The sequence below is a fragment of the Lepisma saccharinum genome, chromosome 17 (assembly GCF_977018435.1).
Source record: "Lepisma saccharinum chromosome 17, izLepSacc3.1, whole genome shotgun sequence".
NCBI lineage: Eukaryota > Metazoa > Arthropoda > Insecta > Zygentoma > Lepismatidae > Lepisma > Lepisma saccharinum.
This window is the reverse complement of record NC_139245.1, coordinates 20,341,252-20,357,398: the sequence shown is the minus strand read 5'-3', so window position 1 is coordinate 20,357,398 and position 16,147 is coordinate 20,341,252. Positions and strand designations below refer to the sequence as shown.

Sequence of the window (16,147 nt, the reverse complement as noted above, 5' to 3'; positions counted from 1 at the left end):
GTAAGTTGCTTCATAACACAAGCACTTATTTCTTGTTTTTCTAATCTAGACTTTTCTCTGCATGACAAACAATATTGAAAAGGCATATGTTAAAAATAAATTTCAATAGTATTATCTTTTTACTTTCCTCTGTGATATTGAAGGAAATAGAATAAATATTTAGTTTGTCAGTCAGAAAAGTTTGACAGCTCAATAGAATTATGAGAAAGCCTTTAAAATACACACACACACACACTAGTATCAAGTACAATTTCTTAATGTGAAATAAGACTACGAAATCTTACATATGTCAATTTAAATTTAAGTAGTGTATTTTGTAACCAGAGAAAAAATATTTTAAGGCTTTATTTCAACTAGCTAAGGAAACCAACTGAAACACACTGTGATAGCAATCCACTTTTCAACATGAAGTTTAACAATGTCATAGTGCATAAACCAAATGTCTATGCTGCAGTGTCTCCACTGTTCTTTATAAGTAAACTCCTAGGGATGAACCCATTTCATTTACGCTACACAACTTTCAACTCAAACAACTATTTTGCCAAAGTCTATAGTGCTGTGGTTTTTGTTACCTTTGTTATATGTGAGGTTGCAATTTTCCATGCCAAAGTTTTAAATGTGTGGTGTAAAGAATGTTCAACAATGACACCACTGAGGAAAATGATTGATGTGTTGAATGTGCTATCGGTTACTCTCTCCGGTCTATTTTCATACGTGACAGTCCTTAAAAATGGGCATAAGCATACACTAATTCTTCATAGGATACAACAGATTGATAAAATTTTAAAAGTAGATTTACAAACCCACAAAAGATTGTACTGCCATTCTATAATTACTGTAGTGTTTGCAACATTTTGCTATTTAATAACATCTAGCTATGACTTCTGGACTATTGAAGTTCAGGAGGAACGCATGATAGATGCTTTCCACATTGCATTTTATATTTTGATTTTCATTGCATTTTTAATTGAGATGAAATTTGGGGCCCTTTGTGTTCTTCTGAAAATGAGATTTCTAATACTCAACACACAATTAGAAAAATTAGATTTCTTTAAATTTAAAGGGAACTTGTCACGCAGCTGTAAACCAATACCACCTCCATTTATAAAGCCAAAAACTTATATGGAACACACTTCTAAGCTAATACAACAGCTTTGCGAGGTACATTATGAGATGTGCAGAGTAATGGAGCAAATTGAATCTGTATATGGTTTCACGTTGCTTGGAAATTTGATAGCTATTTTCATTGGCCTTGTCCTAACATATTACTACCCAATAACAGCATTAATGCAGAGGGATGAATTAGTGACGCATTTAATTATTTTGTGGGTACTGTGGATGATCATTCATTCATCTCGTGCATTTGTCATATGTTATTCTGCTGGATCATTGTCAAGAGAGGTACGAAGTTAACACATTATTAACACATTTTCTTGGATGTTATGTACAAGTTATTTTAAGAGATATTTCGATTATAAAAAGGGTGCATACCCACATCCCCACACCCACACACTTTAATACATTATTTTCTGAGCCTCTGGCTACTATCGACATATATATCACAATGAGAGCAAACAGTAAAAATATTTTGCCGTCAACTTTTCACCAAAACTACTCACGCACTACCATTAGTAGATTGAAATACTGGTAGTTCTTTTTACGAAAAATGATATTGACAGCCTATTCATGTTTTAATCTTTGAACAAGTTTGTGGAAGCGAATATGCACTTGTAAACTCAAGAAAAGGCAAACACAAATTGTGTTACCTTTTTGCATTCATATTTCAATGCTACTATTATTGAAGCATACAGACCTATATATAGAAGTCTTTGACGCTAACATTCATACTAGACACGATGATTTTTAGTGCACAAAATTGAGCACTCGTTGGATTTATTTTTGTAGAAACATTTCTATAATTGTGTGTGGTGTGAAATAATTGATAATTTTTAGTTATTTGTAGATTTGCAAAGTACGAAGCTTCATTGATCATGGCTGATATCTACAGTGCTCTTTCTCCTTTGTTTATCGCAAGTAAAATTCTTGGAATGAACCCATATTCAATGGAACAGACACTTTCAACTAAGAAAATTGAAAAAATATACACTATATTAGTGTTGACAGCACTTATCGCATCCGAGATTGCAGTAATTGATGATAAAATAGTATATGTATGGTGTTTTGATTGTTCAACCATGACACCAGTGAAGAAAATGGTGGATTTGCTAGACGTATCATCAGTCTTTCTTTCGGCACTGCTTTCGTACATTGGGATTATTAAAAATGGTTACAAGAATGTATTCATCTTGGAGCAAATAAATCAGATTGATCAAGTACTGGAGATCAGCACAACAACTTACAAGCAAACAAGAGTTGGTTCAATTATCTTGGTTGTTCTAACCGGAACACTCTCATTAACTTTGTTTTCCTACGATTTCTGGGCACATAGAGCTGATGAACAAATAGGAAATGCAACATACATGGGTCACTATATTTTTCTGCTAACAGGAATTTTTATAGAGATCACATTTGAATATATTTGCCTCATTGTCAGATCAAGATTTTGCATGTTAAATAAGAAACTCAAAGGCATTGGGTATTATTCCGAAGACAATGCTATAAGAGTTGAACAAAATTCAACAAAATCTATCTCCATGCAAGTAAAACTGCGAAAAGAGTTCTTATGGAGAAAAATTAAGCAGTTGTGCTACATTCACTACAGTTTATGCAGAGGAATAGAGCAGATTGAGTCCGTTTACAGTTTTTCTCTGTTAGTGAATTTGGCAGCACTACTCTGGTCTTTGGTCATATCGTGCTACTTCTCAATAACAGCTATAATGCATCCAGATGAATTAATGATTCACTTGATTATTTTAAATGTTCTGTGGCTTACTCTAGACTGTCTTCGTGTGTTTCTATTATGCTACTGTGCTGGAAACACTTCCAGAGAGGTAATATACAACTCTAAATAATATATGCAGCAAACATAACCATAATTCTTTAAGAGCTGTGTGACGCAAGCTTATCAAGTTTTTCAATTGCTTTCACATCTTCAGCACAGTATATTGTTACTAAACATTTATTTCATTGCTGTGGACAATTGCTGAGCATGTTTAAAATGATTGTAGACTGCTTTTTTCAATATTTGTTTTCCAATGCTATAATGAAGAGAGGGAATCTTTACTAATAAACTAATATATATAAGTTCAGATAAAGATTGCAACAAGAACTGATTTTTTTTCTTGTTTTTATGGGACAGATGTGATAATAAAATAGTTGCATTTTGTGCTAGCCATGCATTCAATCTCTTGTCACACAACTTGTCAACCACTTTCTATTCTTTCAGATACTACACATTAATATTTCTTGCCACTAGAAAATAGAAATAATTTAAGTTTAGAGCTTAAAGTTTTGAAACTTCTCAAAATGTCTATGATTTTCAGTAATAAATCGTTTGCATGTGAACATATGATTGACATGTACTCCATAAATCAACAAAAGGACTACAAACTGCATCAAAGCATTTTCTTCTAATAACTTCATGTGTTCATTTAAATTAATTTCCGTAACAATATAACAAGAAACTGCAATTATTCTATACCTTTAATATATGCCATGGCCAATTGAGATTTGAACCTCTGAAATTTGACACTACGAGGTTTCAAATCCTAAGATCCTTTGATGGTAGGGGAAAATATGTATGCAGTATAACACATGTAATTGTTTCTGTCCTGACTTGACCTTATAACCAAGCAACTAACATGAAATCCATATGTGAACAAAATCTTTATAACAGTTGTTCATTTCAGTCATTAATCCACATATTCCTTATTTTCAGGCAGCAAGAACAGGGATTATACTACAGAAGTTTAACATGAGGTCTCTAGATCCTGAACTTAAAGAAGAGGTAAGTCTCTATGCACTTAAAGAAAACTTTTCATTTGGAGTAAAGTTGTGGATAGAAGCGACTTAGCAGTTTACAACAGTTTTAAGTGTAATCACAATATTCTCGATGGATGCTGCTAGATAATAACCTAATTTGTTGAACAACAGTGTTGCCCACTCAAGAAAAACAACCTTTGCAGATAACTTCCACAATGTTTCTTCATTTGCACGCAGTATTACTTTTGCAATAAGATCATCAAGAGGTTTCAGGTACCAAAAAACTTGTTCTACAGTTAACGGGTCCAACCCCCACCCCCCTTTTTGGTTCAGTAAAATTACCAAGTTTCCTATACTATCTGCTATGTGCAGTGACTTGTTCGTAAAAATTTATTCGGACTTATTATGTTCTCTTAAATTAGAGGCGTATTGGGCGGCATACGGATGGAAAATAAATAAATTCCACACACCAGATGGGATTGCAGATGTCTGCAATTTCCTGATAGTTTCGGAAAATGATCAGTTAATTCCTGACATTTTGCAAATTCTGGAATGCTACATGTAATTTCTGCCTGAAGCAGCTATTTGTGAACTTATAGCGCCAATATTAACATTTCATTGTAAGTTCCCAATATGGTTGCTACCATTCAAGAATGATGTATTCCTCGGGTTCTAATTTTTGTCAATTTGATATTTCCCAACTGTTTGATAATCCCGAAAGTCGATAAATCATTTATCAAGGTCTAGATCGGAATGGGAGACTTTCATTCCGATTTGTCCCTATTGAAGATGTCACTGCATCTGAGTTAGCTTCAGCTATTACATCTACTCTCCCTGGGTCGGGTGTGGATTTAGAAAAAAAATGGTGCTGATGTAATGTGTGATGGATTTAAGGGGATGAGATCGATAATTTCAGAGAAGTGTCCAAAACCAATTTTTGTACATTTTTAAGCACATATTTTAACTCTAGCTGTTGCCTATTCATGTGAAATTCCTGCAATAAGAAACTACATTGAGACTGTCAAATCAGTTATAATATTTTACCTCGAGTCTTCTCAAACGAATTTGGTTTAAAGAAAAACAGTACAAGAAAATTATGAAAAACACCGCAACATTCTCAAGTTGTTTGACACAAGACAGACAGACAGGTATTAATACGTACTAAGTAGCGTGACTGGAATTGTATTCACTAATTGCAGAAACTTTACAGACATTTCAATTTACTGGGAGAAATATAATATTTCTGCAAGCTCTTCAGTTTCTTCACTGTGTAACCTGTGGGGAGTTTGAAATATCTCCACTTGTTCTAACCAAATTGTTTTCATGCAGTGCAACATTATTTTGGGCACCTCAGGTTCAGTATTGTGAACATGTTAGTATTTTAATAGAGATATTAAAAAAAACTAAGAGAAAGTTCTGAAAACTTTAGTCAAATTTATTCCAAAGCAGAGAAACTACTTAGAGACTATGATGAAGAAATGAAAAGACGTAGAACACCCAGCCATCAAATCGGAGGGAATAATGCACCAGCTGAAAGGACAAAAGAATATTAGAAGCTAATCCTCTGTTGTTCATTTTTGGATCATTTTGTAATAGAAATGAACTCACGTTTCTCTAAACAACACAATAAACAGATTGCAAAATTGTGCCTCCCCATGGTGAAGTGGTAGCGTCGTCATCTTGTAATCAAGGGTTCCCAGATTCGATACCCGGTGGAGACACATAGTGGTTCGGATTCCACTTTAAACTGTAGGTCCAGCCCCGATTAGCCTTTCTATGCATATGGTGTACTGAAAACAACAAATCAATAAATCAAATCAGCATTTGAAAGTTGCAACAACTTCTTCCAAAAATGTGAAATAACTATTCCTCGTTCATTGGAACAGTGGGTCAACATGTTGGATGGCCTGGTTGATATTTTTACATTTTCAAATCTGAATGAAAAATGTGGTAAAAAAAAGTGGCAAACAGTAGTTGATAGGATACGTCCAGGGTCTGCATTATAGGCAGAGGAAAGTTGTGGCAAGCTCTTCATCTCAAATATGCACAAATTGTTGGTGATCTTGGTCACACTGCCAGTTTCAACAGCAACACCTGAGAAGATGTGTTCAACATTAAAGAGGTTGAAATAATGTCTTCACAATTCAACGGGAGATCCTCGACTAATGCACCCTGCACTGTTAAGTGTAAATAGGAATAATAAAATAACACAATTTTTGAAAATATGTTTTTTTTTCTATTTCCAGGTGCAAATATTCTCAACTCAGCTCCTTCATGAAAAAACAACAATCACAGCATGTGGATTTTTCTCACTGGATCTCAGCCTTCTACATTCAGTTAGTATCAGTTTTGAACATCAACTTAATCTATTTCATATCTTAGTACTTAAATAGGAATAGTATCAAGAAAATATAATATAAATTGTGCCCACTTACCTGAAACTGGTTTTGGGATATTCTATTAATTTTGGTGGTCAAGAACTGGTATTGTTTGAAGCCTACAAAGTAGTACCTTCCAGTCTATGGAAAGCAGAAAAAATAGTAATGGAGACCAGATGCCACTTGAAAAGCCTGCCTCACACAAGTGTCACAATTTTTTAATTCTTGCATACTTAAGTGCTCATTAATTTGAAGAGATACATGTGTTGTAATTAAGATTGAAATACTTTTAAGCATCACTAATATCCATTTGTGAATGTTGCATACCTTGTGTGGTTTCATGCTTCTCTATATTTAAATGTTTCGAAATCATACACAGGATTCTTCTTCAGGGAAGTTGGCAGCAGTTGTAATAAACTCATGGAGTGTGTATCATGGTGATGGGAACAAAAAATTGAAATTGGAAATATTACAAAGTAGCTGAAGTCCAGTTTAGGAATGTACTTACTTTTCGAGTAGCTCAAACTTCGGCCACATCATGTGGCTTCTTCAGGAATTAACACAAGAATAGTCCATGTTTAAAACATAGAGGTGAAGTCGAGTTAAAAGCAGAAGGTAAAAGACAAACTAGTGTGTCTAGTCACTTCCTCCTACTCCAACTCAGGCTGAGGACTGGCTGTCTTATTCAATATGGCTGACAGGAAGTACAGGTGACAGCACTTCCTGTTTGCTATTTGCTTGAGATATGGCTGTCATTTGCTTCTTTCTGTATTCTTTGTTTATTGAGGTATGGCTGTCATGTGGCCAACAAGAAGTGCTGCCACCTTTACTTACTGCTAGTCAGGTAGCCATATTGACCGATTGATTTATTTTACCTCAACTTTCTGCCACTTTTGGCTAACTGAAGATGAGGATAAGTGATGATATGACATTGAAGGAACAGTCACAAATAACACCTTTGCCCAGACAGGGATCATACTCTGCATTCTCTTTTACAGTCTTCTTTAACCCAAATCACCATGCTTTTAACTTTGACTATTCTTAACTTCTGAAGAACAGGCCCGTAGCTAGAATTGATCTCCGGGGGGGGGGGGGGGGGGATTCACGGGTTATCAGTGGGAGGCTTTGTAATCCAAGTCCATTTTTTTTAAAAAAAAATGACAGTATTAAATTAAGGTAAATTATGTGTGTGTGTGTCGAAGGGGCAGGGGGGTCATTAAGTTATATAAAATATATAAATATCATTCAAATCCTACATTTTTCTACATATTTTAAAACATCTCTTGAAATGTTAATTGAGTGATACTGAAATTATCCTTTACACACTCCATACTACTTTAGATGATACAGATATTTATATCACACAGAACAAAATGCACAATATGCAATCACAATGCGTACAGTACATTTCACTCCTGGCTTTAGCAACGAAACTCCCCTTCTTTCCCAAAACTTGTGATCTGTTGACCTTTGATGCAGATGCAAAGAGAATTTGCATGATGCCATCAAAATCACAGATTTCTGTCCACATTTTCACTCTTCACTACAAACAAATTACAAAATAGTTTTACCTAATGTCAAGGGGAGCTGATGGCTGTGCCGGGGGGGCTGACGCCAGCTCCAAGAGGGGCTCAGCCCCCCTGGCCCCTGCCTGGCTACGGGCCTGCTGAAGAAGCGGCGGGAAAATGGCGGTGAAGGCGAAAAATTTCAAAAGAATCTCAAGGAATTGAGTGTAAAGGTGTGTGCGGGTCGTTATTTCATGCGCAGTGTGCTTCTCTTTCAAACAACCAGTTTAGAATTATTGCAAAATCTTCCGAGTGTGACGTGGAAATGCAAGATATGCTCGCTCAGCACCAAGGATGAAACCACGGATGACCTCCAACAAAAAAAGACGTTCTGCTGGAGAAGAAGAACTCTTGCAGAATATCAACTTGAAGCTGGACCAACTTACTAAAGAACAGGATGAACTGATTAAAATGTAAAATACAACGGTTACCGATTGGATGAACTAATGAACTTGAAAATGGAAGACAATGGTCTGAAAAAAGAAAGAAAAAGAAAATGTGAAACTGAAGGAAGAAGTAGCGATTCTGCAAAATTTTGTCCGAGAATTAGAACAATATTCCAGATTACAGAATTTCGAAATCTGTGGTATCCCGGAAAACGCAAAAGAGAATCCACACGAGCTTGTTGGAACTATTACACAAGCTCTAAACTGCAATCTTAGCACACTTGACATTGACGTCTGTCACCGAGTGGCAACAGGTAGTGCAAAAAAGAACAAGAACATTATTGTGAAGCTAAACTCAAGAAAATCGACTGACAAAATTCTGGACACAGCTAGAAAAAAAACTAACAACGAAAGACATGCACTTTGAGGGACCTAGTAATAATATCTACATTAATGAACACATGACATTGCATAACAAAGCGTTGCTAGGACAAGCGAAGAAGAAGAGACAAGAACTACGAATACGTGTGGGTGAAAAATGGAAAGATTTTCATGCGAAAGTCCAGTACAGCCCCCATAAAATACATTACATGCAAAGAGGACCTAGAAAACCTTCGTTAGTGTAATGTACAAGTACTGTTGTTACATAACCATGTCTGGAGGTTTCAGTTTTTTTTATTATTACTATTTATTTTCTTCAGAATTTTTAATTTTTAGCTTAGGTTATTAGCTTTCATGTACATATAATGCAATCATCAATTAACGTAACTGGTACACTCAGTGTGTGGTATCAGAACACAAGAGGTTTAAAAACAAAAACTCAGCAGGCCTATCTGAACAAAGGTCCGTTGACTTGTTTGCCACGGGGGAAACTAGCGGTCTACGGACCTTGTATCTGAAACACATTGTATTGCGACTAGGACATTATGTGTATAACTGAAACGTGGCTTGACAATGGAGTGTTGAGCTCTGAACTATTCGATGACAGATACAGCGTGTTCAGGTCTGACAGATCATTTGATTGATTGATTGATTTGGTGTTTTAAGTCCACTTTATGCACAGTAAGGCTAATTGGAACTAGACCTACAGTTTAAAGTGGAATCCGAACCACTATGTGCCTCCACCGGGTATCGAACCCGGGACCCCTTGATTACAAGGCGATGACACTACCACTGCGCCATCGAGGAAGTCCTGACAGATCAATTGTAACATCCAATGAAAGGGAAAGGAGAGGGGTACTAATTGGTGTATTGGAAACCATCAAATGTAAATTTTAAAAATCACTATCATCTTGTGACAGTATTTTTCTGGAAGTTAAGAAAGAAACACATACAAACAAGCCCGTAGCTAGAATTGATCTCCAGAATGGCTCATGGGTTATGCAACAGGGGCACCGAAGGTACAGATAAAGAATGTAATAGCTGCTGTTCATGTTACGTGAATTTATCCTTCACCAAAGTTGTGAACAAAATAACATGTGTTTTCTGCATTTTGTTCTGCTTTATTTGCTATGGAGAGAGTAAGTAACTTTCCTTGGCTCGACCTTTTACGTATTTTCGTTACTTTCCAGACAAATAAGTTGCATTACACAATCAAAACTAACAAAACGGTTCGATCGAATTAAAGACATAGGGTCTTTCTTCCCCCTTTGTGCGCCTGACGGTGGCACGCTTGGCGGTTGCCCGGACGCCAACTCCCGTCAAATCGCGTGCGATATATTCGCTATGGAAGCCGCTAGCTTCGAAATGACTTCAAGTTCTAAGAATTATAGTTACAATTACATTCAAAATAAGCACCTTAATTGTCACGGGGATGTTGGAAATGTTGTCCTCGTGCATCCACTCGTTTTTGGCACGGTTTAGGAAATTTGTGGTCTGATCCCGGAGATTTGTTTTAAATTTTAAGCAATAATAGGCTAACGATTTGCCATATAATGCCTTTTCTTGTTCCTTGGCGAGATAATGTAGGCGTTTATGTTTAAAAACTGACATTCCTGCGTGGTATTCATTGAATGATTGATTGAGTTGGTGTTTTAAATCCACTTTATGCACAGTAAGGCTAATCGGGACTGGACCTACAGTTTAAAGTTGGATCCGAACCACTGTGCCTCCACCGGGTATGGTGGACGATCACGAGGCGACGATGTTACCACTACACCATCGGGGAGGCACAAAAGTTGTAAAGGAGAAAGAGCATTTGCGTCCCGTGAAATTTTTGCGCCTTATTAAATCAATATTAAATACAGCCTGCAAAAAAAATTAGATCCAAAAATTTTCTTCATCGCTTCGCTCGCAATATATCATTGTTCTCTGTTATGCATTGTAAATTACCAGAACCACTATATGCCTGAGTGAGTGGTATTCATGTTTCACACTTATAGTGTTATTTTGTGACTGTTTTAGTCACAAGTGCTTCTTTCGAAGATAAGAGCCTTTTCAGTGCCTAATCCATGAAAATGATGAAAAATGTTTAGCACAGTTTCATTCGATTTATTTTACTTCGCTTTTTGTACCACTTTTGGATAATTTGCGAAGATGGAGATGAGTGATGATATGATGAAATTGATGAATGAACACTCACAAACACGCGGGCGATCCAGACAGCTTCTTCCGTCAAATCGCGTGTAATATCACCTCTCGGAAATGTTCTGTTTTGTAAACAAAGAGCAAACCTCGGAACGCGCAAGGAGTAAAGCACTCGGTGTTTACAAAATGCAATCAATGACGGCTTGTACCCACACATTCGCACACATTATTAGCAGTGGCGGAGCGTGACCTTTCCAACAGTGTAAGCCTATCATGATGAAGGTTATTTCCCGTTGTGCTTATTTTTGGGCTGACATGGTTAGTGATTTATCCACACACATCGACCCCCGCCCCCCCCCCCAATTTTTTCAGAACACTTCCCTGGAATTTTTCACCAAATTAAAAATTCTGGATATCTGATAATTAAGTCAGTGTTATTCCTATCACAATGAGTAACGTAAAATATGCAAAGTTAGATAAAATGAATAATAATAATAATAAACAAACGAAAACAGAAAAGTGCTGAATACTTTTTACAACCGCATAACCAAGTATGAGCTCCGTATCATGAATCGCAAAATCGGCGCACTTTATTTTTCGTTTCTGTTACTATGTCTGCTAGAGAAGGAAGGGGTGGGCCTACCTATATCCACAAGTTTCTTCTTGGCAGCAAAATCCTTGCTGGACAACGGCGTCTTCAACAAGTTCTCCACCCCACCGCACAATCACACTCAATTTATTACATAATGCACTTCACTACTGTATCACACCACAGCACAGGGACGACAGTCCGCTTTTCAATAGATGGAATTCGCAAAAGCAATACCTCGAGACTTTAACAAACACACAGCAAGAAGGGGGAAACAAAAAGAAACCAGATCCAAAATCGGTCACTGCTCAAAGCAGTGATCTTTCGGACTGTGAGGGGAATATCCCTTTCGGATATAAATAAATTCCCTCTCTTGCCTTAAAATTCCCTATATTTAGTAAAAAAAAAACAATATAAAATATAAAAGAAATGCTCACAAATTGTAGGGATATATCCAGAAATTTCTATCAAAGGACATGTAAGTGTTTTCTTAGGATAGTGTAAAAGCAAATCTAGCACCTAAAAGATCAAAACAGGCTTTTCGTACGTTGTTCGAAGAGTGTTTGAATCACGGACTATGTAATTAATAATATTTGGTTCACATTTGACATGAAATTTGTAAAATTGGTTCAATCTTCAGTTTTCATTAACATTTATTTATTTATTTACTTATTTATTTCACTTTTTAGCTCAATTATTACCAGCTGAGTTCATACATAAACGGAAAACAGAGTCTTAATATGTCTAATGTTTATGCTCTCCTACAAGCGAAAAACAGAAACAACAAGAATTTAGCACATCAATGTGTATCTAGTTTTCCCGTACCCGCTCATTTCTAGGTTTCTCCTTTTCCCCTTCCTGTTAGTTTTTTGCTTCAGAATTCCCTGTTCCTGGAAAAAAAAACCCTCCTTGAAGCACCACCGGCTCAAATTTCCTTTACAGTCAACCATTCATACCCGCCAACGCTGAAGCCCCTCCTCTTACAGGACCTGTGTATCGCTGACGCGTATTCAGTGAAGCCAACCCAAGCATAATGGTGCTAAATCTCGCACAAGTTTAAAAAGTCGTTTGTAAGTTTATTTATTTTATTTATTTATTTATTTATTTCGTCTTCTTTTACATGGCGAAGTTAAGGCTGTGGAGCCTTTTCTTCCACTTGACCATGTTTACAAAAAAAATTGAATATGAAAATAATTAACATATTGAAAAAAAAAGGAAGAAAAAAAAATATAAAAAATTACAGAGAAATAAAAAAATACAAAGAGAAATTACATATAAGAAAGGTAATCTAACCTATAGATACGGACACACACACTCACACTCACACATACATATTTTTGCCCTTACACACGTACAAGCAAATACATAACATAAAATATATAAGATATAAATAAAACAACAGGGCCGCTTTTCGTTGTGGTTGAATTTTCTCAAACTTTTCACATAACGTGGAACCCATGTCGTTGGTTGAACCATTCAAATTTATATTTGTTTTTGTTATAAATTAATATTTATAATATGAAAATCCCAGAAGAATTTAGTAGTATGTAGAATAATTTCGGAGTTTAAACGACACCATGGATGTCCAGAAGGGGCAAGGGGAGGAGGCACTTCCTGAAAAATGAATGTCAACCATTTTCACACATATAATTTCATTTCAGTCACATCAAATTGTTAATTATTGTAAGGGCGTTGCAGAAAAATGTTAACTTCAATTTGAATTAGTATATTTTGAGAAGGGAAATATACCTAGTTTACCCTAACCCCTGAAAAAATACTTTGCTTAATCCTCCCTGGTGGAAAGAAATACTGCGGACGTCCATGAACAACACTTTTTCTAAACATGAGGTTTGCAACGCTGCTGTAAGCCTCTGCCCGTAGGTTTACACACCTAGGGTTTCGACGCGCTCTTCTCCCTATATTCCTCGTTCTTCTCCTTCCAGATACGGTGGGCGACGGTAGGGACTGCTCCTTCGCGGTCAGAAATTTGTAAGGCAACATTCAGACTGCTTACAACTTTCCCCAAGCAAAAGGCGGGAGTTCTCATGTGCCATCTGGTGTGAAGTGTTGCAATCTAACAAACAGGATCTCGAAGACTGGTATCAGGCCGAGATGAACTTTGAAGTTTTTACGAATTTTGCCATATAATTACATACATGTTACTAGAATTAATAAAGTGTAAGCCCGGCTTACACGGCTTACATGGACGCTCCGCGCCTGATTATTAGGAAACAATGCAAAAGAAGCCTACCAGATATTCTCTGACCATTTTCACTCCATATATCTAACAAACAATCTGCAACCCTCAAAATTAGCCACAAAAGACAAAGAAAAGAAAACTTTGTGAAAAACAAAACAGAATTCTCTGAATTCGTTTGATTTGTTAGTGTCCTTTTCAGAACAATCTATCTGACATATGAAAAATTATTGCAAGATAAGATATCTTGAAGTTGATTAGGTACATTTGAAATTCTTATATTGTATAAGAATAATACAATAATATTGTAAAATACAATTAACAATTCTCATAGATTACTGTATCCCGCAACATGTGTGACTTGTGTTTGAAAGTGTATTTTTAGTCTGACCATGCGAAATGGCAAATATAAACTCCGCACCTTAAATTAGATATATATATATGCTGGTCAATTGAATTGAATTAGAATTTTTGTATTAATTGGAATCGCAAAGACCCTTTATATTGTTAATATATTTGTGTGGGGGGTGGGGGGGTAATATATAAGGTTGAAATAGATAAAGCATCTGCTTGTAGCCTTGAATTTTTGGAAAGTTTGCCTTGAAAACTGGCAATTATACTTGAATTTTATGATGGTCCTAGACTAGCCACCTTGGTAACTCATTTTATGCAGATAAATAAGCCAATTCTGTTGCTCTTTTCAGATAGCAGGAGCAACAACAACTTATCTTGTAATCCTCATTCAATGGCAGGCAACTGAACCACCTGGCACAAACACAATACCTGGTCCTAATATTAATGGAAGCTTGTTGCAGGATTAAGAAGCATTTTCACATTTTTACTGTTCGTGTATATTCACTGGAAGCTCTAACATAGATTCTTTAGGGGTCTCCGACTTGGGAATCTGAATGGAAAATTTGAGTAAGTTTCATTAAGATTCTATGAAAAAAGAAATGCATAATGAGCGAAAATGTAAAAACCTGTTTCCACTGTATGTAGTGCAAGTACTAATGCCTCTGCAGTCTTAAAATATGTGCACAACTAATGTAGAGTTTTCACTGTTCATAATGTATTGTTTCTTGTGTGGTAAATATTGATCACTGTAAATTTAGAAATTAATTTAGGCCGAGCCTTCATGTGAAGTAGCTTCTTTAAAATCTGTTAGTACATTGTATTTACTAACACTGCATCAATCTGATATAAAATTGTAAACATTCAGTCCAGAACCTGAATAGTGTATGTACTGTATTTACCGTCTTAATAAATGTAACCAGATGGATATGAAACTTTTTGTAAAGGATGAAACTTCATATTAAAGATAAAGTGTACTTGAATTTTTATTTTTGTGTACATGGGGTGGGTCTCTGATAAAATTGACAATTGTGGAATAGAGCTCCCTTCGCCCCCATAGGAATTTATAATCCACAAACTATGGAACAGAGAAACATGCAAGTGACAGCTTGTGCATCATGTCGTGGCTTGCGACTTACAGCATACACTCCAGTTCTCATATCAAGATTCAAGAACCATCACAAGTTGGATTAATAAGAATAATGTAATATTACTGAACTACAATGCAAACTCTGTCCCTGTACTGTTTAATGGCATCACCAGTCTGAACACACCCAAGTTAAAATAATGCTTTCAATTTACTTTACAGATTTATTAATTAAGCTCTTATACTGACAGATTTTTTGTGTCTTTAACAACGCACATTGCATTTTAACATCATCTTAAAAGTGAGAGGCAATGTTATTCTTAGAAAAATAACTAAAAAATAATAAATGTACAGTTAACCGAAGTATGTAAAGGGGAGGAAAAGATAACTTACATATTAAGCTGCTGATTCCCAAAATAATAATCCGAGTTTTAAATCTTATACATTCTATAATACATCTGTTCTTGTATATGCAAATTAAAAAAAGTCAAAGTGCAAAACAATTCCAAAGAAAGTCTTACATTGATAGTAAATTAAACATAATCCATAACTGCCTTCTCTACACATTTAAAGCACGCTTCTGTACTTTATATGTTACATAGTTTTTTTTCTCTTATGGAGATATGAATGTGTTTTGAATTTATATATCAAAACCTCTTCAAAATCCCCCCACCCCCTATTATTATGTGTGTGTGATAGGTTAAGGAAGAAAGTACCGATAATAGATTAATTGTAGAAATTAGCTTTATTTCTGAATGCTTTTAGATTGATAAAATCGATAAGCAGTGGCGTAACAAGGGGTGGGCGACTGCCCGGGGCCTCGCGTCCCATGGGGCCTATACGAAAAATGTAATAGATAGAAGTGAAAAAAAAAGATGGAAAAGCAATAAAATTTGGTGCAATGAAATTATGGCTTTAAATTCTAATTAAACGTTATAATTTGAATGAATACGTCAAAACGGACGTAACATACAGGCAGGAGGTCCCAAAACTTAAGTGGACCCGAAATAACTAAGTAAAATTTATTGTCGTATTTCTCATGTGAAACTTTTACTAAAAATTTACGATAGCTTGCTTGGATATTTACCCATTTATTCCTTTCTTGAATTATAAAGCCCTTTGTTTTGTCTTTTCATCTTTTTGACCTTGCATTCTTGATTTTAATATGTTAACAGTAAAGTACTTC

General features: G+C 35.8%; 1 protein-coding gene across 1 annotated transcript in view; it reads left to right on the top strand.

Annotated features, from left to right (window-relative positions):
* LOC146001209 (putative gustatory receptor 2a) overlaps positions 1–14,841 on the top strand; it is a 72,598-nt gene extending 57,757 nt beyond the window's left edge. Inside the window, exons 2-4 of the mRNA XM_083138503.1 lie at positions 3,839–3,907; positions 6,129–6,218; positions 14,228–14,841. Of these exons, the coding sequence (XP_082994629.1) occupies positions 3,875–3,907; positions 6,129–6,218; positions 14,228–14,344 (240 nt within the window). The 5' untranslated portion in view covers positions 3,839–3,874 and the 3' untranslated portion in view covers positions 14,345–14,841. The remainder of the gene's footprint in view (positions 1–3,838; positions 3,908–6,128; positions 6,219–14,227) is intronic.
* Positions 14,842–16,147: the final 1,306 nt, after the last annotated feature.